Source organism: Pomacea canaliculata, linkage group LG8 (genome assembly GCF_003073045.1).
Source record: "Pomacea canaliculata isolate SZHN2017 linkage group LG8, ASM307304v1, whole genome shotgun sequence".
Classification (NCBI taxonomy): Eukaryota; Metazoa; Mollusca; class Gastropoda; order Architaenioglossa; family Ampullariidae; genus Pomacea; species Pomacea canaliculata.
Window position 1 is genome coordinate 5,829,102 of NC_037597.1, and position 22,066 is coordinate 5,851,167.

The 22,066-nt window shown below is 38.6% G+C and overlaps 2 protein-coding genes across 2 annotated transcripts; both read left to right on the forward strand.

Annotated features, from left to right (window-relative positions):
• LOC112571337 lies at positions 1–6,228 on the forward strand. The gene is made up of 6 exons (XM_025250266.1): positions 1–410; positions 595–694; positions 1,231–1,424; positions 1,869–1,951; positions 3,526–3,766; positions 5,018–6,228. The coding sequence occupies exons 1-6, from the start codon at positions 114–116 to the stop codon at positions 5,150–5,152; spliced, it is 1,050 nt and encodes a 349-aa protein (XP_025106051.1). The 5' UTR covers positions 1–113; the 3' UTR covers positions 5,153–6,228.
• Positions 6,229–10,698: 4,470 nt separating this feature from the next.
• On the forward strand, positions 10,699–17,838 carry LOC112570321. Its single transcript, XM_025248706.1, has 6 exons — positions 10,699–11,079; positions 11,416–11,515; positions 13,226–13,419; positions 15,143–15,228; positions 16,578–16,818; positions 17,707–17,838. Exons 1-6 carry the CDS (start codon positions 10,735–10,737, stop codon positions 17,836–17,838), a joined length of 1,098 nt encoding a protein of 365 aa, XP_025104491.1. The 5' UTR covers positions 10,699–10,734.
• Positions 17,839–22,066: the final 4,228 nt, after the last annotated feature.

Sequence of the window (22,066 nt, forward strand, 5' to 3'; positions counted from 1 at the left end):
GTTTCATCCGCAGAGCGAATCGACCTTTGTTTTGTTTCCCTTGATATTTCTGCGATCACTCATTTCTCTTTCTCTCTCTCAACAAAAATTTTCCTACGACCAGCCACATAAAAATGAAGGTGTCTTGGATATTCATTGCTGCTCTTGTTTCTCACCTTGCTGTGAGGTGTACGTCAGCACAGTCGCCCAGTCAAAGAGAAGATGCCATGGGAAAGTATTTTGTAATGAGCAGGTATCAGTGTGAGCTACTTTGCTGGTACCGGAAGCTGTGCAAGACCTACTCTTACATGTACGACAGCGTGCAAGCCCTTGATGGTAATTGTGTTCTGCACGCTGCCAATATCACCACAAATACAACCAACATGGTGCCCACAGGTTGGATTGAACGAGAAGCGACATCCAACCCCACGGTATGTACTACCTCTACAATTATTTTAAATTTATTTAAATATAGGTCTCAGCTTTCTACGTAATTCTTATGATATATTCTTGCAAACCAAGACTCACGTAATTTTCTAGATTTTGTATGCCCGCATGAGTAAATTTAATGTTCACGAAAAACTTTGTAAATGGCAGAATATTTCTTACCAACAGACCCAAAGTACTACTTGTCGTAGCCGCCCTTGCGAAGACACGGAGATGTGTTTTCCCACCTACACGTCACCTTTCTACACCTGCCATCCGGTCGTTGCAGGTAAATATGACTGTGTTCAGTTGTCTTAACATTTACCTTGGGGACTGGTAGGAATATAGAATCTCTGCTTCTCATAAAGCTGCCTTCAGATGAAGACATTACAGTTCTTTGTGACATTCAATCCCATGATTTAGCTCACTCGAGTGTTCATACCAAGATGCATATTGCTGTTTAAGATTACTAAAACTGTTTGCTCACTCACGAACTTGTATTACGGGACTGCTGGCAGATGATTTTTTTCCAGTTAACTGCTAAAACGAGGCATATTAGTCGACAAAGCTCTCGATTTAGTCACATTCTTTGTTTAGGTTTGCCGAAACTAACAGAGGATCACTTCTCAAGAGGCTAAGTGTTGGTCTTGGCAGACAGACAGCAGTCCACCTGTACATGTCTGTGGTTCACTTGTCTTTGACACAGTGTTCAGTACCTGGCAGACCTTCCCGCTGTCGCCCTGTACACCCCTCCTCTGTGCTACGTCATTGTTCCTGAGTCAAGTTTTCTATTGGTTGTCTTGAAAAAATTCTCTTTTATTCTAGAATGCCAAGCTCCATCACAAACTGACGGTATCTACAGCAATGTGACACTACTCCAGGGTCAAAGGACAAACTTCACGTGCAACTCGTCTCTCGTATGGGTTCCTCGTCACGCCGACAAGACGGTCACGTGTCAAGTCACCGGCAAGTACAGCGAGCTGAAAGGGACGTGTGTAAACACCACCTACTACTCACCAGTGAGAATTTTTCTTTCTTTGTCTACTTTCTCCTCACTACATCAATAAAAGAATAGTCGTAGCTAGACCAAACACTAGTGACTAGTGATCTGGAAACAAAATAAGCAAACAAAGCTTAGAGGTTAGCAGGTGTAACTTGTTTGATTCTCGTGGAAATAGCGATACGTATTTTATAACCTCAATCACATTTTCTGAAAACAACTAAAGGTCTTATTTATAAATAAGGATTACCAGACTTCACACAGATACATGGGATTTCTACCATATTTTTGCTGACATTAGTGAGTATTGATGAGAACTTAATACTGCATTCACTGCTCTACTGAATACGACTGCATTAATCTGTGTGTGTGCGTGTGTATGTGTGTGTGTCGCCGTGTGTGTGTGTGTGCGCGCGCGCGCGCGCGTGTGTGTGTGTGTGTGTGTGTGTTGTTTTTTATAAAGAGTGTTCCATTCAACAAGCCGCTGCCAGATGTCATGGGAGGGTGGGAGGCCTGCATCAAGGGCATTTTTATTGGCAGTCAAAGGTTGGTATCCACCATATACAGATTACAGAGATTAGTTCTGTCATAAAAGGCCACCGTAACATTTATTATTATGTTTACAATATGCAGGAGATAGATAAACGATGCGTAAGTGGAAAATTCACAGGACTGTTTGACCTTACTTCATTGCATTCTTCTTTCTTTCAAATGACAATGATCAAAGACAAATCATATTAATAAACACAAACTATTTTTACTTTTTCTTGTTAATATGATAACGAATAACCTACTCCGTCAGTACCCCTAATAGCACAAACATACACTTGCATAGCATGGTTTACAATGCTGATGTTTTCTTTAAAGAATTTAAACAAAGATTGATAGATTGCTACGAGAAGGAATGGAGAGAGATGATAACTAGTGGTGACCCCTTCTACCCTTTTCGGTGTTTTAAAAGCAGCGATTGCTAGTTTTCCAATTTGCAGAATCTAAATCATAGAGGGATGAGAAATGCCCTAGGCAGATTCAGACTAAATGTTTCTTACCTTAAGTGCCATAAATTAAGGTATATAACAGACTCAAGCATTAGTCACAATTGTCCCTTTGTAAAAATGTTGAAGAAACTGAATTATATTTTTATTGTATTGTCCACAGCCTACTAAATTACCGAAATAATTTATCCCTCCCAAAGTTTGTCACTACCCATCCATTTCCCATTTTTCAATATTCATGTCAGATAACCACCACAGTATTACAGGTTGTCGAGCAAGCTATATATATACACAGTGCAATTCATCTGAGAAACTCCATCAGCTAATTGTCAAATTATATTTTCTAGCAAGATTAATGTTTAACTAGTCCTAACTCATTGTCAAACATCTTACTCAGAATGTAGTAAAAACATTACTATATGTTTAATATATCTATATGTATCAGGCCATAAATAGGTGTATGCGTACTATTTTTTTTTTTTACACTAGATGCAGCTAGAGGTATTATGTATTTAAGCTTCACCAAAGGAATATATTTACAAGAGCTTAAAGGAATCGGGATATCAGCTAGATGACAATTTATTATATTTTATATTGCATTTATTATATTTAATTGGAACTAAGATGCCAACTGTGCTAGTTAACACATCTAAGTAAATATGTTTTTGTTCTATGTTCACTCTCTTCAGTTATGGACCATGGCCTACACTTAATCAATAATCCAAGATCAATAAAAAAATATTCACCACACTTCTCGGGAAAAGTATCAAATAATCCCACATATATGTTTCATAAGAAAACTTTAATAGACCTCTAAATAATATCAAAATCCATTTTCCTTCTAACAAATTAAAGCTTTATCTTTGGAGTGACATTCAAAACTACTGGGAATGCAGTCAGTGATGGCCATGATAAATTTACCGAAATGAAGAACCTATTAAAAGGAATTACTGTATAGAGGTAAAACTATTATCGGAACGCACCTGGTCGCAAAGGTTATTGCATCTTTTATTTTCGTTTAAGTTCTCCGCATGAGAAGCATGTCGAGCTGCTACAACCGAGAAGCTCGTTTAGTTTCCCACCAAATGTTACTCTCTCCTAATTACACTGAGTCTGTCTTTACAGAATGAGCTTCAACTTTCACGACAGACAGGATGCTTCCTGTGATTCCAGTCCTGCTGGTGGTGGAAACATTTACCTTCTTCTTGACTTTCGTTACAACTTTGTGGAAATACATCAATTATTATACTTAACCGCTCTGAATAGCTGTCACTGGTGGTATGGTGGTTTAATAGGAAATCTTCCTCTACACCCCAACGACTACTTTGAAATTACTCTGAGAATCTTGTTCAACAACACAATGCAGGTAAGTATTCACCATCTCTCTATGAGTGAGTGGGTGGGTGGCTAAATGAGTGTTCAGATTGACTGTGTCGGTTGTTTGGTTGGTGTACGTGACTGTGAAGCATGTTTAAAATAATATAGTTGTGTATAAGTTTAATGACATTACCACTGGCTACAAATGAAAAACAACTATGCAGAAAAAAATGTGGATAACTTTGTAAATAATGCAAAAGATAAAGCGGTTAGAGAGAGATAGAGAGAGAGAGAGCGAAAGATAGAGCCAAAGAGAAGAAAGAAGCGAGAGGAGGTGGAAGAGTGATTGACATGTCCTCTTCACTTAAAACATCGTGTCGTGTAGTATTTTAACTGTTTCCTATCTCCACATAACATAAAAAACTAACATAAAACTAAAAAATGGAAACTATGTAATAAAATCATAGCCTAAGCAGGAAATGTCAGAAATCCACCTTTGTGGCGAGAGTAAATAAAACTACCTTCTAATAGTTTTCCAGTCTTTCTAAAAAGTTGTCAGAATATTTTCCTGTCAACTTTACTATAACATTTTGATAGTTGATTCGTTGGTAAACATAGAACTAATGATTTTGAATGCAACTGTTATGTTGTGTGTGTGTATATATATATATGAATGTATGAACTAGTTGATTAAAAACATCTCACGACACGTTTTGCGACACCATCAATACGAACTGAACACTTCGTCAACAGTCGATACGTCTCGAGTTTTCCTCAACTTTTGCTTTGTGTGGGAGGTCAAGAGGAGTCTTCTGAAATATTTTATGTCAAACGCCTGGATCCGTGGCTCTTTTTCTGAGAGCAAGATCGTCGATCCGTAACCGTACAGTGATAATTATACATCAGGATCCGAAATTATTAATTTCCTAAGCCCCATAAAAATGTCATATTTTCAGGCTCAAGTCTTTGAGATCTTTTGTAGCACACATAGGTTGAATTTGTTTTTTTTCTGAACTCCATAAATTAAGTAGTTTGATCCCTCATGATCACTTTAAAAATACCGAGTTCTGAATTATCAAAAGAAAATTAATGAAGACCTTCAATCTGCTTTTACGCTTTGGCGAAATAAAAGAACACATACACAAGACTTAAAGCTACCAGAACCCGCATGTAACATGAAAACTAATCTTAAATGAAAAACAAAATCGTCAGAAAAGAGTAAGAGACTGTGACGAAGACAAGTAGTTCACTGCTCAGCAATTTCATCGACAACATTATTTATGTGTCTGGTGTTTCGCAGATTATCTACACAAATCTCACAACCCAACAAGTCGACCTGGTGTCAAACAACATCAACTTGACAAACGCCACGTACTTGGAGATTCTACGTGGTGTCAGTCTTTCCTACGTGGACCTCAGCAGAGGATGTGACTAGCTCTACATAGACAGCAACCAATGGGAAGCTGGTGCATGGAAACAACTGTGAAAGCTGTCTCCACATTTTCTGTATCGGTAGTTGTTAGAGATTTATACAAGGTGTACTAATTATACTTTCTGTGTGTTTCTTTTGTAATACTATTTCCCTTTAAAGCACGTTTATAGAATTATACTTAGTCACTGTTTCACCATAGCATCACTACTTTATCTTTCCGTTTAAAATAGATGTTTTCAAGCTCCACGTATCCAAAGGTCAAGAGTGATTCAGTAACAGACGTGATCTTACAAATAATGTCATCGAACATCTGTTAGAAGCTCATGATGTCTCTGTATGTTTCAAATATTACTCTCAGTAGATTAATGAAGTCTAATAAAGATTTATTCTCGTGTTATTTCTGTATTAGTACTTGGACTATTGTGCTTGATGAAAATGAATATGCGTGCGTGTATATGCCATACACAATAGCGCGCGCACATACACACACAGAAACAAACACGCATTCTTATGTGTATAAATATACCCGCTCACGGCCGCGCACAATAATGGGCATTAGACTTGTATTTAAAATTACATTTCTATAAATCATATAAATATGCATAAACAATTAGCTTTTTCAAATGGTTTTATTTAGACAGAAAGCGGAGATATTTTTTTGAATGTTTGCTGTTTGCATGACATGTCTCTTCCACTCACTCACGTGTAGCTTGTCGTCTGTATGTCTCTGTCTCTCTCTCTTTTTTAGCCCACACCCAGCAATAAACAGACACACAAAGAGAGTACTCAGTTCTCCTAGCAACAGCTGTAGCTATAAATGAAACAGGTGTGGTATGGTCCATGATCAACAATTCTTTATTGACAATTCTTTATTAACACCATAATAAGTAAGAAACCTGTAGCACTGTAATAATAACTTTTTTCCTCTAAAAGGTATATAAATTTAAGAATTGTGTAAAACTGATGTTATGTTTTTTTTGGTGAAATTAGTAGGGATTAGGATGTGTAGTCTCTAGGGAATGTCAGTGGTAGCTGACATTGTAATAGTTGTATGCTCAATGGCATGGGAAATGTCTGTCTTGTTTAAGACCCACCTTCATTGTTATGTTTATTTTTTGTAGATGTAAATCATAATAAAAAAAAGAAACCTGTAGACTTATTCGACACGTGTGTGTGTGTGTGCGTTTATTACAATTTCAATCATTTGAAAAGCACTTTAGAAAGGGAATAAAAGGAAAGTAGCGAGTAGGCTATTGCTTGGTTTATATATATATAGATAGAGAGAGATTTTCCTATAGTAAAATGTCAATGGCGGGTAGAACAGTGAGCGAGAAGGTTGACGACGACGATGATGACGACGACGACGACGACGACGACGACGATGATGATGACTAAAGTTCCCGCCCTGTCTGAGTAATTGCTATTCTAGTCAACCTAAGAAATACACGAGCTCTAAAACAATGTGCAGGTAATTTATTTTCTTAAATTTTCCCTTGCGTTCCGTGTATTTGTTACGATGATTGCCTTGGTGTTAGGGAGGCCAAGGATATATGAATATAATACGTATGTATAAATGCAGTGAGCAGCTTAGTCCTAGTCAGATAGCCAAATAGCTAGATGAGCTTCTGTCATGGTGCGACAACACAAGACACTCTGATTAGAGAAAGGACAAACAACTGAAGTGTGAGAGCCATCAGAGCGTGTCCAAGACGACCAACGAGCTGACCAGACGTTCCGGTGCCGCGCTGTGAGGAGCGTGTGAGGGATGCCGGGCTGTGACTGTAGACACAACAACACTTCAACCACAGGCTTGGTGACAAGCGACAGAGAGAGGGGAAGGGGAGAGAAGAGATTGGTGTTTTACCCAGAGCCAGCAATCTAAGGGGATATCACGGGTAGGCAGCCAGCTTTGTAAGCAGATGTCACATGTAGAGAAAGAAAAAGGTGCCCGAGACAAGAGCTGCACCAAGGACAGCCAATTGTTAGACAAGCGAAAAAGACAAAATCTTTTAAACATTTCTCACGAACATGTGTCAGTGTCAGCGACTTTTCTGGTGCCTGGTAACTCTAAGACCTCCTCTTATAGCTTAAAACAGTCAGTTCCTCTTTCGTCCTGCTTGTCTTTTTCTTAATTTTTTTAACGAATGTTTAGGGGGAAACAATCAAAGCAATACACTAGGAGACTCAAGTTTGAAGATAACAGTATGCCATTTCCAGGCCTGGACGATGAGGGAGAGATTGAATGAAATAGTGGACTTGCTGAAGAGGCGAAGGCGGCACTATCACGTTCTCCTCACGTAGGGCACAGTTGACAGCCGGGTCCTCCTGACACCAGGTTGGCCTACTATCTAGACATTGGTGTGTGGAGGTTGGGCAGGGAAGAAGGTGGAGGAAAGGGTGAAAGTGTGAAACAAACGTTAGGTCCCATCCAGTGAGTGACCCTCGACCCCTGCGATGTAGAGGAGCAGAAAAACGTTTGCTCTTTTCTTACAGACGATTGTTACATTGCTACATGTGTGACGTAGTCAGGCCGCTCACTAACACTTTAAAGCCAACCCGGCAGCTTTCTTAACCGTGTGTCTGTTGTACCTGTGTGTAACAATGTCACACGCTTGAAACAATCTACCTTTTCATGATGCTGGTGACCTAGCTTCACATCTCTTACATACTGTCCGGGAACTGTGAGTCTCTTGTTTGATGCTGAGTGTTTGGCTTGTTTGTTATTTTAATTGATGACAGATACCAAAATTGAGATGTTTGCTTTTGTTTGTGCGTAGCAGCAAAACTTTGTCTTGAGTGAGGTTGGGTGGTTGTAGTAGATTGGAACTGAAACCTTCGAGTTCTTTTCGAGTTTTAAAAACTATGTTTACTTTGTTCCTCCTCTTGTTTTCGGTGTGCGATGAGTATCTGCAATGCATGAATTATTTACTCTCAGTACAGCGGATGTAAAATTAATGCCCCAGCTTTATGTTACAGGATATGTCAGCTCTACCCTTCTCTTCGAATTGTAAATTATCTCGCCGTACCTTCAGTCAAGGCTATGGTTGTTACTGGATCCATCGCTAGCACTGCGCACCAACATACACCTTTATTTATAATAGTGTTGGTGTTAACACCACAAAAGGATCTATATGAACAAAATTATTGTTTTCTTACTGTACTTGATGAGCTATTATAATTTCCTGGACGCAGAACTGTTCAATGTACCTCAGCTTCCATTGTCTTCCTTTCATCTTGACTGGTAAGCGCAGAGAGTGCGACCTATCTTGGCAGCAATACAAGTACACAAATTCAATTACATTTAAGAGAATAGCATGAAATACCCTTTAAACGTTACATGTGATTGAGAGTGATGTCACTTTCCTTAAATAAGGAAGGAAAATACACTTTGTAACTTTTTTGTCTTTGCCGGTTGATCTGCTTCAAACACTTCCACACGTTCATGTGGAACTGAAAAAAACTGTAATACTGTGAATTAAAACATTTCTCATATTTCCAACTACACTACATAAATGAAGGACTTTGTTAACAAAGCACGAGGACAGCCTGTAACCCGGGATTTGTACACATGACGCTGCCATAAACAGGATTTTCTAAGGCTTTTCATCCGTCAGTAAGCAGCACTAGGGATGATGGCGGTGGCATTCATTGATGTCTCTCAGTTTTCATAAAAATGTGTTTCACTTCACAGTAGCTGAGAACGGAAGTAAAACAAAATCGGAGTTGCATTCATCTGCTTTGCGGCTATAGTCCTCAGAAAAATGGGTTCAAGATTACTGTGAACCTGCTATGATGGACAAAACTATAACAATAAAAATTCGGACCAAGAATGTCAAAGCGAAAGTACAAAAAGAATGAACATGTAATTGTTAATGTCGTCAATGATTCAAATAATGAAACAATTCATTTTTCAAGAAAAAAAAACTTTGAACGTCACCCAATCTGGCCAAAGAGCTAGTACCATCTTGAGCAAGAGCATGATCAGCTGCAAACAGTGGATAAATCACAGATCCACCATGAATATTGCCGTTTTCTCTAAGGACGAAATCCATCTAAGTATAAATTAGATAGTGTTTCTAACTGATTACAGGGAATAGTGAATAGACAAACATAAATTTATCAGCGACTAATGCACTTCAATTACACTCACGATTTCTTTTAACAACGATAAAGCTATTTCTTATTTGGGTGTGCAGGTTGAAATGTATTCAGACGAAGGACTTGAAACAGAGTAGCATCAAACTCACTGTAAGAATAGTTTTCCAACTTTTTGTTCACAACTTTAAAACCTGCCCCACTTTAGGCGGAGGGACAAACATGGTTGGGCGCAAAAAGTTAAACACAAATTTGGACTCTCAAAGGTTTTTTAAACAATCTCCATACTCTTCCAACTCAAGTAATGTCTCCAGTCAAAAATACCAGTGAATTAATAAAATATCATATATAACCAAGCAGTATTTAAACATAACAATTCACCCAATGGAATATGAGAATATGGTTAATGTCATTGGCCTGAGCAACCCTTTTGGTAACTGGTGGTTGTCTTTAATATCTAATGACATTCAACCTTTGATTTTCTCGTTCAAGCACTCATTGAAACGATTAATCATGTCTGGTTATTCAGGGATCGAGAATGTTCTTTTGAACCCTTTGTACCCGTCTATGGCAAGTCAGTCCTTCTCTTCTTACACAGTGTCTAATAAGTTTTGGTCTGGCATGGACTAATAGGTGGCAATCTAAGCAAACAGGACATAATCACAGACCTTGACCATGCTGGATATTTACTCTAAAGTGTAAATGCTTACGCAAATGCAAAGAGAATGGATAACGAAGCAGATAATCCAATAAAAAAAATTTCAATAAGTTTTAAAAACACTGTCCCTGCAAACACTTTTCTACAGTTAAACTATCACTTAATACAATGCTGCCTCAATGCAAAATTCTATATATTAGATAAGAGAGAGAAGCCAGTTTGGACTCGTGACATTGAGTTCTTCTTTTTCATTGTAATCTTCTTTTTCTGTGACTACTTAGATATTCACGACAATGTAATGAGTGATCTGGTGGCAAACTGTTAGCGCCTGTCACTGATACATTGAGGACTGGGTGTTCCTGGTTCAGCTCTAGACTACACCAAGCCTTTATTTCTCTGCAAAAGGCACCTGCAAACAAAGATAGCTAATATGATATAGCTTTAGCTGCTGGCTTTTTCTGTATATCTAGTAAGAACGATGAAATCTAGCAGGTAAGTCTAAATTGTTGCTTTGCCCATTACTGTGCATACTATTTATGACTAAAATTGCATAAACACGTGACTTGTAATTGCGTCTTCCATGTCCACACCCCATACTTTTTGTACCTACGAGCTGCTGTGTCCCCGGCGCGAGGTTAGATTGCGTCGCGCACACCTGGACACCAAGACCCGCTTGCTTTGCCACAAACGAAACTTCATTGGCTGATGCTCAGTCCAACCAGGTGTTCTCTTGATTTTTATGTAAAACAACGCTCAGTGCTAATTTTAAAATTAGTTTCAAAAATGGTAACATCGACAAACTCAGCCTCGTTCATCACAGAACAGCATCCAGATGAGCTTACTGAAAATTTTACAAGCAGTCGAGCAGCATCACCGTTTTGAAATGAAGACCTTTCTGACAATTTATATTGCGACTCTCGTTTGTCGTGTCGCTGAAATGTCATCGCTGCATCCAAGTCAGAGAGAGGACGTGATGGGGAAGTATTCCTTCATGAATAGATATCAGTGTGAACGACTTTGTTGGTACCGGAAACTGTGTAAGACCTACACTTACATCTACAACAGGACCCTGGCCACTGATGGTAACTGTGTTCTACACGCTGACAACATCGCTACAAACAAAACAAGCGGTGTTTCTACAGACTGGGTCGAAAGGGAAGCTTTCTGGGACGAAGCAGTATGTAGCAGCCTTTTCTTATTTTCTTATTAGTTCTTTCTTGCAGTAACTTATAGTGTTTAGCTCTTTGACAGCTCGGTAAACGCGCAAAAGGATGCAAAACTTAAACGGACAGCTAAAGCCATCACAAGATACTCTTCACAATTTTCCTAATTTATATCCTTTTTGTTATCAAATAGATGCCTGGAAACTTCACAGTTAACAAAAGCAATGATATAGGGCATCGTGTATGTTCGCGTAAGCATTATTACTAGTCAACTACTTGTAGCCTTAACGAGCTGACAGTACTTAACTTTTGAGAAGAATATAAAATTTACAGAATATTTTTATGAACAGCTTCAAGACAACGGTTGTCGCAACCGCACATGTAATGATACCCAGGTGTGTGTGCCCACCTTTGCGTCGCCCTTCTACGCGTGTCTGCCTCTTCCTGCAGGTAACTAGGAAATGGTTGATGGAATTATCTTACAACCTCGGAAAAGACAAGAACAGCTCCGAAATAACAATTGAAGCACACACTAATAGCACACAAGAAAGGAAAAGAATAGTTGCACAATATTTCACATCAGATGCAACATCTATGTTGTCTTTTTATGTTGATCGCACGTGATAAGAGTTTCAACCCGCCAATCAAGTTCTGCAAAATGGTAACATGAAATCAGTCTTATATTCAGATTTTATTTAAATAATGTCAAAAACCTTCCAGAAATAAATTTTAAACACTAAAAGAAATACTAACAGATAGCAACAGCAACGCGGGTCAAAAACGCATCAGAAAGAAAGAGCGAGGCATCTACGTGGACTTAAGTTTCGGAGATAAATATCGTATTGTCATCTTTAAAACCGTTTTTGACCAACCTAAAACCCAGGTAAAAAGAATAGAAAATTGCTCAAAAACCAGGGAACATTTTATTTTCTAAATATTATGCACAGCAATGTCATTAAATCCACTTAGGACTGAAATGTTCTCTCCTACTCATTGTTATGCATATTTCTTTTTAGAAATTAAAGGGAAGTTTCTTATATACAGAATATTAAAATTTCAACCCAAACAAAAGATGTAACTAGAAAGACTAGATGTCTGCTAATTATAAAAAAAAAGAGTTTCCTCGTCAGTTTAGTTTTTGGGGACTTCACACATAGAAGAAAAGAAAGAAACTTAAAATTTGCATCTAACGTTTTAAGAAAGTATCATTTTGTACCTGCATGTTGAAATGCATTACATATTAAAAAGTATGTGAACATGAATGTCTTGTCTCGTACAAATAATGACATCTTTCATTGTAATATTTCAGTCTGAAATGTCCGTCAAAAGTGTGTTCTCTAGAGCCGATGACATCAAAGAGCAAGCTCTTATTTTTACCTGATCAGGTTTTCGAACGTGGCTTAAATAATTTGTATCCACAAAACGACAATGAAGGGAAATTTTATATCAAGAAGTAATGATTTGTTGGGGCTTTTGGAACTTTTTTCTGTCTATTTTTCCGATTAGGCTCATGTGACTGCGCGAGGTAAATGAGTATCGGCAGCTCATTGTACCGTTCTTCTGTGGTTCAACGTGTAATGTGATGAGAAATTTCGTTTATGTCTCCAGGACAATGTTCAGTTTACGCAGACAAGCAAACGACTGCCGGACCTTTGTAATAATTTTGCTGTTTACAGTCGGCTGACATACTCGTCATGAGAGATGTGAAATGTGGATAATAAATCACTGATCCATTGCACTTACCAAGGTTTATGAAGCAATGATAGTGGGATGACGTTTGGACTCCTGTCTCTTCAATGATATATGATTGTAACGATACATGGCACCCGGTGTTGTTTATTATTTGTTTAATGGTCAGGCCTTTAGAACTGCGCTGCGATCCCAGGGCGTGAAAGTCACGCGACTGGATGACGCAACCCTCTGCGTATTGCTTTGCGTCATGCAATGACGCACACGAGAATGCCATGGTTTTGACGTAATCAAACATGGACACGATATGGTGCTAGAGTCGTCAGTACAGTAGCCTAGCAACTACCCTAGCGACCACTTACTGGCTGGGCTTTTAAACGTGATTATAATAATTGTTAACTGACGGTCGAAACAAAAGTTTAATATAGCACGGATGAGTGTTTATTGCTTTCTGTAATTACCATATGACAGAATGCCAAGCGCCCCCTCGAGATGACGGTGTCTACAGTGATGTGACACTACTCCAGGGTCAAAGGACAAACTTCACGTGCAACTCGTCTCTGGTATGGGCTCCACGTCACGCCGACAAGACGGTCACGTGTCAAGTCAACGGCAAGTACAGCGAGCTGAAGGGGACGTGTAAAAACGCCACCTACTACTCACCGGTGAAAACTACTTTCTATGTTTACACACTCCTTTCTTACCCTCTTGTTTTGCTTTTAGCAATCAGCGAAACCTTTCTAGGGTTATCAGATGTGTGTGTGGTCATAAAGCCTGTGTAAGTAGTAGGATGCAGACACTCTGGATGCTTCGATTCCGTGTGGTACAACTTGCCTCCCCCAGCTGACCCACCTGTCGTATGGGTACAGGATACTTCCCCCCCACACACCCTCTGTCGTATAGGTGACAGTGTGCATTCTCCAGCTGATCTATCCTGTAGCATCAGCAAGGAAGACGAGGAGATGGTCAGCTTCCTCATACAAAATCGCACCCAAGTCTTGGGGACTCCCTTTTTATAACCTTAGAATTTCGTAACAAAATAAATGTTATTGCTCTGCAACATGTACCATCAAGACTGTCAATGCCGCCATCAACCAGTGCAGAAAAGATAATGTTGATTCACGTACAAACAATACTGATTGACTCGTTGATTATCTGACTGTTGTTGGTTCCCGGAATACTGAAACTTAAGGGCACATTTATTTAGTGAACAACTATACTAAGCAGTGCAGAATCTCGGAAATAAGCATTTGAAGGTGTGAATCAACTTACACACGCTCCTCAGTTTGGTCTTTAAGTGAGCGGAGACATTCTCTCATCATTTCTAAAAGTATTGAAATATTTAGGATAGTTATTACTAGCGTAAAATCACACATCACTGGAATCGCCAAATTATTTCTGTTCAATGAAAGTTTATTTTAACTGGAAGAATGATTGTACCAAATAATCATTTCCCTGGAAATTGTACAGGTTTTTACAGGAGACCAACATGATGATAAGAATCTATTTAATTTCCATTTTATTAAGAGTGCAGTTGATGCTAATGACATTAGTTTCAATCTTTCAAATTTAAGTATTTTTAAATCATAGTCAAAGTAAACATATGTAGGTTGAATATGTATGATTCTAGCGACATGTAACTATCGTGATAATCTACGGCACAAGACATTAAATGTGACCCTCCACGACGAAATGAGTCTCTTAAGTCGCGCGGAACAGTTTTGTGCTCGAGGCCCCGAAAGGTGATAGGGGTCAATTTTGTGTAGTTTGTCTTTTCTTTAAAAATGGATTCCTTGGTTATTAAACAACCAGGAAAATACACTGCTATGTTAGAATAAAAGTTAGAAATTGATTTAAAATACGTTTTAATGGAGGTACCCTACTGCGATCCATACTGCTTTCAGACGAAATTCAAACGCTGTTTCCATACTGTTTCCCAGTCATAACTCCATCGTGTTATACATTGCCAGAAAGTGCGGAGTCTGTATGTTCAGCTTCTTCAAAGAACGATTCAAATATTAACCGATCAAAAGATTTCTTCAAAAGCTTAGAAGTAAACAAAGCTGGTCGGCAATCTTGACGCTAATCTTTGAATCCGCTTTTCTCAAAATGGCCGCCACCGTACTTTCACACTTCAAACATTTCTAACTCACTCAATGTTAGGACTAGAAGAACAACTTTTGTATCAACAGAAAGTTCAGAACCTCTACTTTTTAAAAATTTGCAATTTGGCAAATCTGAAATTCGCGAGTTAAGACTCATTTCATCGTGGAGGGTCACAAATACCCATAAGATAATTTTCTGAATAAACGTCTCAGTTATGTATGTCTGGTTATATGCATGTGATTATGTCTGTATATTCAACTAATAATTTCGTATTATTTACAGAGCGTGCCATTCAACAAGCCACTACCGGATGTCGTCGCAAAAGAATGGGAGGCCTGCTTCAAGGGTAACTTCACCGGACGTGAAAGGTAAAGTTTATCTGTTTCCTGAAAACTGTAGTGAGGGAGGTGACTATTTTTTTCTACCTCTCGTTGCTTTACCTTTCCCGGAGCCTCTAAGAGTTAACTAATCCGATTGGCTGAAAGTCGCCAAGTCACAAGGGCTTCAGGCCGTCATTCCTTTTCGTTCGAATCCCAGTCCTGTAACCAGTCGGCTATCCCAAGAGGCAGCATAATTATAGCGCGAATCACGAGGGGAAAACGATAGAGAAGCGGAGTGACATAACAATATTTGATATCAACTGGCGGATATCCAGGTTGTATGCAGCCTAAAGCAATAAATAAAACGTGAAATGAATATTTGTATAAACAATTCACAGGACTACTTACCCTCTCTTTATTTACGTTCTGCGAACGATCTTGACATACAAGCCAATTGTTTATTCCTCCAAATATTCTTTTAATTTTACCTTGTAAATATGATGACGAATAACCTTTTTTTCCAATAGTACAAGTGCGCTGCTGTTCAAACTCTTTTTACATAACATGATTTACAATTTTATCAAAACTTCTTAGAGTGGAAGCTTGTGCTAAAAAACTCTAACCAATGTACAGAATTATTTTTAAATGAGAGGGGTTTTCTTTATTTGTTATAATAATTGGAAAGTGAAAAATCTATTTCGTTTGCAAGATGCGAACCTATGAACTTCATAGTTCTTCTCTGTATTTCACAAAGAAGTAAAAGACCGAATTCTCTGTCACTCTTTGACTGGACATCACCTAATTAGCATTTACTCATAAAACTGGAAGCTGATGCTGAATTTTGCAATGTCTATACTTAAAATTAAAGTAAATACACGCAATATTTTCACAAAATATTATCTAAAAATTTACGACGCGATCTTGAAAGAGGCTAATGACAGAGCCATAAACTATCAACAATTCTCTTTCCTTCTGGAACGTTCAATAAAATGATTCACCGTATTCTTAGGGCAGGTATAAAATGATAAAAGGCATAAAATGATCGCATAATGTTTTTCTAAAATAAAGGTTTAATAGAAACTAAGTTTGCAAAATTCTGAGAAAATCCGTTTAAGAGAATTCTTCTAATAGAGTTAACATTTACTTTTGTACTGAGAGATACAGAGTTTTAATACAGTTAGTGATGGCGATAATAAATTTACCGAAAGAATGAATAAAAAGGAATTAATGCATAGATGTAAAACTTATTTTAGTACTCGCTAAGATTATTGTAATTTTTCTTTTCTTTTAAATCTTCCCGAAGGAGAAGCATGTTAAGCTGCTACATCCCAGACACCAATAGTTTGCTTCCAAATCCTGTACTTGTCGCCTAATCATACTGCTTCTTGTGTTTTCAGAATGACCTTCAACTTTCACGACAGCCAGGATGGTTCGTGTGATTCCAGTCCTGCTGGTCGTGGCAACATTTACCTTTGTCTTGATTTTCGTTACAACTTTCATGCAACACAAAAAGTATTATACTTCCCCGCTCTGAATGAGTGTTCCTGGCCCCCTCGTGATGAAATAGGAGATCTTCCTCTACGCCCCAATGACTACTTTGAAATTACTCTGAGAATCTTGTTCAACAACACAATGCAGGTACGTGTTTACCATCTCTCTATGAGTGAGTGAGTGGGTGGATGCGCTAATTTTTTTTTAAAAAAGCCTGTCCAAGTCGGTCCAATCACTTAGCGGGCTCTCTCTCTCTAACCCTCCAGTAGAAGATGCGGTAACTGCGCACGGTAAGTGGCCACGTCCTTTGCTGCCCTTACCGTTAATATCTGGACGTTACGAAAGTTTCTCTCTGAATGCCGGTGTTTCTAGGGAAGTCGCTAATAAGGACTGGTAGAGTAAACAATCTAAATAAGCAACTAAATAAGCAACTAATAAACAGTATAGCAGCACCTTTTGATCTCGAAATGTGAATAGCATGAAGCATTCAAATATAAAGATCTGGAAGAGTTCCATCACTCCCATGTTTTATCACTTTGCTTTATGTCCAGTAGGCCCACTTTGTGAAATGAAAAGAAAATTATTAAGTCTAAAAGTAACTAAGCCTCAAGTGATGTGTACATGTAACATCACCACATATACACCAGGACCAGAAACTATTAATTATGCCCGATAAAAATGACATTCTTTCAGACTTGTCAGAAAGATATTTTGCGTTAAACATAGGTTGAATTAAGGGGGGGGGGCTGCACTTGAAAGCTTAGTTTGATCCATCATGATTTCTTTCAAAATACTGAATTCTGAGTTACCCAACAAATTCATGAAGGCTTTAGTATGCTAGTACGCTTTGTCAAAATGAAAAAAAAAACCCACTAAAACAAGACTTAGAACTCCCAGCTCATGCATCTAACAGGAAAACAAATCTTAATGGGAAAATGAAATCGTCAGAAAGGATTAAGAGACTATGTCGAATACAAGTAGGTCACTGCTAGCAATTTTGTCGGTGACCTTATTTGTCTGTCTGGGGTTTTGCAGATTATCTACAACAATCTCACAACCCAACAAGTCGACCTGGCGTCAAACATCAACTTGACAAACGCCACGTACTTGGAGATTCTGCGTGATGTCAGTCTTTCCTACGTCAACCTCGGCAGAGGATGTGACTAGTGCTACAAACAAATCAACCAATGGGATGCCAGCCCATGAAAACCATTGTGAAAGCTGCCTCCAAATTGTCTGTATCGGTGGCTGTTAGACATTGATATAAGGTGTACTAAAATACTTTCTTCTTGTGTGTTCCTTTTGTAATACGATTTCTCTTTAAATCACGTTTCCAGAGTTATGTTTAGTCACTGTTTCTCTCTCGTGTACCTAGGAAAATGACTGCAAGAATTACATTACGAATGACAAGTATATTTTACCAGCTATCCTCACAGTGTCACTAAAAAAATTTCAAGAAGCGAGAAAATTGATTTTTCCCATGTCTTTTATTGAAATAAATGTTATATAAGCACTGTTATTTACACTTTAAGTATTGAGATCCTTCTTTATGTTTTCCGCGCACATAATTGAATGCAATTATATTAGGACGACCTTTCGGACGAAAAGCATTATATGCGATGTGTGTTGTACCCATTATTGTACACTTAAGTTTGTAATCTAATTTGTTTACACATAAATTTTCAGCAGATTTTTTTCTGTCCCTAAATGTTAAGTTAAGACATCATCGGAGTGGTGCATTTCAAGTTATTATTCAAACAACAATTGGACTGGACTTTAAAAGCACTGTTGAATAAGCAACATTCAACTAATTAATAAACATTTTAAGTCCATCCACACAAGCAATTGAGACCTTTGAAACTTTCAACTTAGCTGCATCTGTGAAATTAGAGGGACAATAAACTGCACCATTTTATGTCTAAGTACACCTCATTGAGCTGGATTTTTTCCTTCGCGCAGAAACACAATTTCATGACTTTATAGTCGCTTTATGTTTGTTTTAGCATCTTCTACTACTTTCAACAAGGCTTTTGAATTGTTTTCAAGGTCCACCAATACAAAATTCATTTCGTAGACTATAACATATGTAATCATTGAAATAATGTCATCGTTTATCTGCTAAAAGCTCATGATGTCTGTGCATGTTTCAAATATGACTCTTTCGAGTGCACGATGAAGTCTAATAAAGATTCGTTTTCCTCTTATTTCCATATTTTTACTTAAACTGTTGTGCATGAGGAAAATGAACATTCACATACACACATACGCAAGAAAACACAGATACACCACGCCCAAACAAAAGATAATTAACGTTAATAGGGGGGAAAAAACAATCAAACACCCGCACGCAATGAGGCACGGTACTGATAGAGTTCTTGAAGTTTTCAGGCCCAGCGTAAGTTGTAGAACAGTCCGCATTTAGTTTATACTTTGTTTATTTTCTTTCTCTCTCTGTGGCTTTGCGTCACGCTCTCGCGCTGACCACTACTTCACTGTCCGTCCGGCGAACACAGGGACCTTCTGTTGGTCCTCAGTCCCAGCTACGTCAATGACCACACGTCACACGATGTAGGACAGGATGACAAAGGCGATGGATACATAAAACGAAGGGGGTGGATGAATGAAGAAAAGTTGTGAGTCCGCACACACAGGAGAGTAACAGGGTGGGGAAGAAGCCGACGAAAAAGATGAAGATGTACAACAGCAACGATGATAACAAGGACAAGAACGAGAATAAGATCGGAGACAAGAACAAAGTCTACAGATAAGGTCGCGATGAGAAGCAAGCGTATGGAGAAAACAAAAGGAAAAATGTCACTAGGTGACTTCAACATGAAAAAACTTTCTCCTTCAAGCCCCGGTATAGCTATAAGACTAAACAATCCAAAATGTCTCAAGTCCTGCACAGAGAAAACAAAGACTCACACATACGAGCAGCCTCTCACTTGCTAACCAAGATTTCCACACACAAGAAAAAAATATTGGAAATTGCCAAAAAATCTTAGTACTCACCCACGCGGCTTGAGGAAGGTCCAGCGGTCACCCGCTGTCACGAACAACACCGGAAACACACTCGAGTCTCACACAGACCATGGTGGTCACATCCCGGCTACTGAATTCAGTTCCACGCACAGGCCCCACGAATTTCCACTGGCCGGTGGTCACTACTGGCTGCTGTGTCCACTAACACCACCAGTCGGTCTCTCACTTTTCACAACAACCTTCTCAGCCTCTTAGGAAGAACGCCTGTTGTTAGAACAAGCAGCAGACTCAGCATATCAAGCAGACGACAAGTGACGTCGCACGGGCATGACGTCAGGCGTTGCTACAGCCAACGAAAAAAAAAAAAGGCCTCGACCTTCCCGGATAAAAATAGCCTGGAATATGACGTCAAATGTCGTCTGCTGTAAGCCTGTCTATTGCCGGGGCGCTGATTTTTTTTTCTTTTTTGTAAAGGTCTGAGTGGAGACAACTTTATACTACAAGTAGTACATTAGCAACCATCACGAGCACAGTCTCTGTGGCGTAGTGGTCACGAACTTGCCTCACTATACTACCTCACTGTCCACTGGCTGTTGTACCTCATCTTTATGTTGTTCAGTGTCTATACGTACCTCATTGTTTACCTTCATGTATCATTATTGGTCTGCACAGACAGTCCCATCTATCTTGATCGTGATGCTGCGCGTTAATAAGTTCCCATTATATTATTAAACAACTGGCAAAGGATTAACTGATCCAAGGGACGAAAGCCACAAAAAAAAGGTAGCGCGGGTTATCTCCCATTTCTGTATGTTTTGGTAGTTACGTTATCCGCAATCAAAGTTGTTTTCTCAATAAAGATATAAACAATTACATCTATAAAAAGAAGAACAAATTTTTAGTCTCTCGCTGTTTTAAATTGTTTATTTTAATGTGTCTGTTTTTGTCATCTTTAACAAGCATTGTCTGGGTAGCTTAGTCTCTCTAATTTGATATTAAATAGTAGAGTTAGCAACATCACTAATGAAAAGTAATAAAACGTCAGCAGCTATCTGTTAAAATTATTTTATTTATCATGCCAGTTTATAAAAACAAAAAACAAGACACTTTACTGAAACGATGGCAAAATAATTAACTTTGAAGACGTACTGTGAATATAGTTTTTTGTTAATTCATTTGCTTGTCTATGTTTATCACACATCACCCACGCAATCAAGGAGTCGTACAAATCGCATCACAAAACTCAGTTGCACACCACATTCCTAATTTAAATGTCTTCTAAGGGTCCAATGTATTGAGGAAGTCAGTTTAAAGACACACAGTGTACAACACAATGTCAGAGCTGTAACAACTACAATTGTTTAAAATAAAACTTTGGTGCGTGTCAGTACGTTCTCCGCACACATTGGTGCTTCTTATTTACTCTATAAATAAAAGATGTTTGTAAATTTCCTTCTTTACAACGGTTATAATATTTCCAAAACATGCTGTGCACCTAGCCTCCCTCACCTGTCCAGCGAGGCAGTACAGTAATGTACACCATTGACATTTTCCAGAAACCAGAGTCGGACGGGGCCTGTCATTAGAGCCAAGCAGTTTTTTAATTCAAAATCAGCCAGAAGCAAAGGTTCATATAAAGAACTAACAGGGAAGTGCATTGCCGAAAGGTGAGAGGACTGGTGCCCAAACACGCATACAAGCAAACTTTTCTACTAATCCGAGCTGTCGGAAATAAGTACCTGAGTCCTTAGAATGTTAGATAAGGTAAGAAAGTGAGCGATGGGAAAGTGGGACCGCCCTCACGAAAAGGTGACCCCTAGGAAAAAATGTGATATATATCACATAACTTCCAAATGACCCGAGCATGTTAGGGCGACATTGACCTTAGACAAGTATGTACATGTGCTGAGCAGTAATGTCGTTTCCCCCTTTTTGCTGCCTTTGTGTTTCATTTCGTGTTTAATGTGACATTAGTTAGTATCCGTCGTATTGTTGTATCCACCCTTCACAATGCCTAATTCATCAAAAACTTTCGTGCGTTGGTGCAAACTAAAAAAAATGTAATGGGAATTAATACAATTTGCACATTTCCAAAACCTCGATGTATAGGAGGACTTTGTTGACAAGGCACAAGGACAGCCTGTCAGGTGGCTTCGGCGGCGGCATTCATTGATGTCTTTCAGTTTTCATAAAAATGTGTTACATTTGACAGTAGCTGAAAACAGAAGGAAGTCAAACAAAATCATAATTGCATTCATCTGCTTTATGGCAACAGTCTGAGAAAAATAGGTTCAAGAAGATGAATGTGAGCCTGCTATAGTGTAAAAAAATTATAACAATAAATATTCGGACCAAGAATGTTACAGGAAAAGGATAAAAAGCAATGAAACATGTAATTCAAGATGTGGTCAAG

Excerpts from the sequence above, each read along its gene's own strand:
- LOC112571337 (XM_025250266.1), top strand. The coding sequence starts at position 114 with ATGAAGGTGTCTTGGATATTCATTGCTGCTCTTGTTTCTCACCTTGCT. Across the intron at positions 1,425-1,868 it reads ACACCACCTACTACTCACCA|AGTGTTCCATTCAACAAGCC; the intron begins GTGAGAATTTTT and ends TTTTTTATAAAG. Across the intron at positions 1,952-3,525 it reads ATTTTTATTGGCAGTCAAAG|AATGAGCTTCAACTTTCACG; the intron begins GTTGGTATCCAC and ends CTGTCTTTACAG.
- LOC112570321 (XM_025248706.1), top strand. The coding sequence starts at position 10,735 with ATGAGCTTACTGAAAATTTTACAAGCAGTCGAGCAGCATCACCGTTTT. Across the intron at positions 11,080-11,415 it reads AAGCTTTCTGGGACGAAGCA|CTTCAAGACAACGGTTGTCG; the intron begins GTATGTAGCAGC and ends TTTTATGAACAG. Across the intron at positions 16,819-17,706 it reads TGTTCAACAACACAATGCAG|ATTATCTACAACAATCTCAC; the intron begins GTACGTGTTTAC and ends GGGGTTTTGCAG.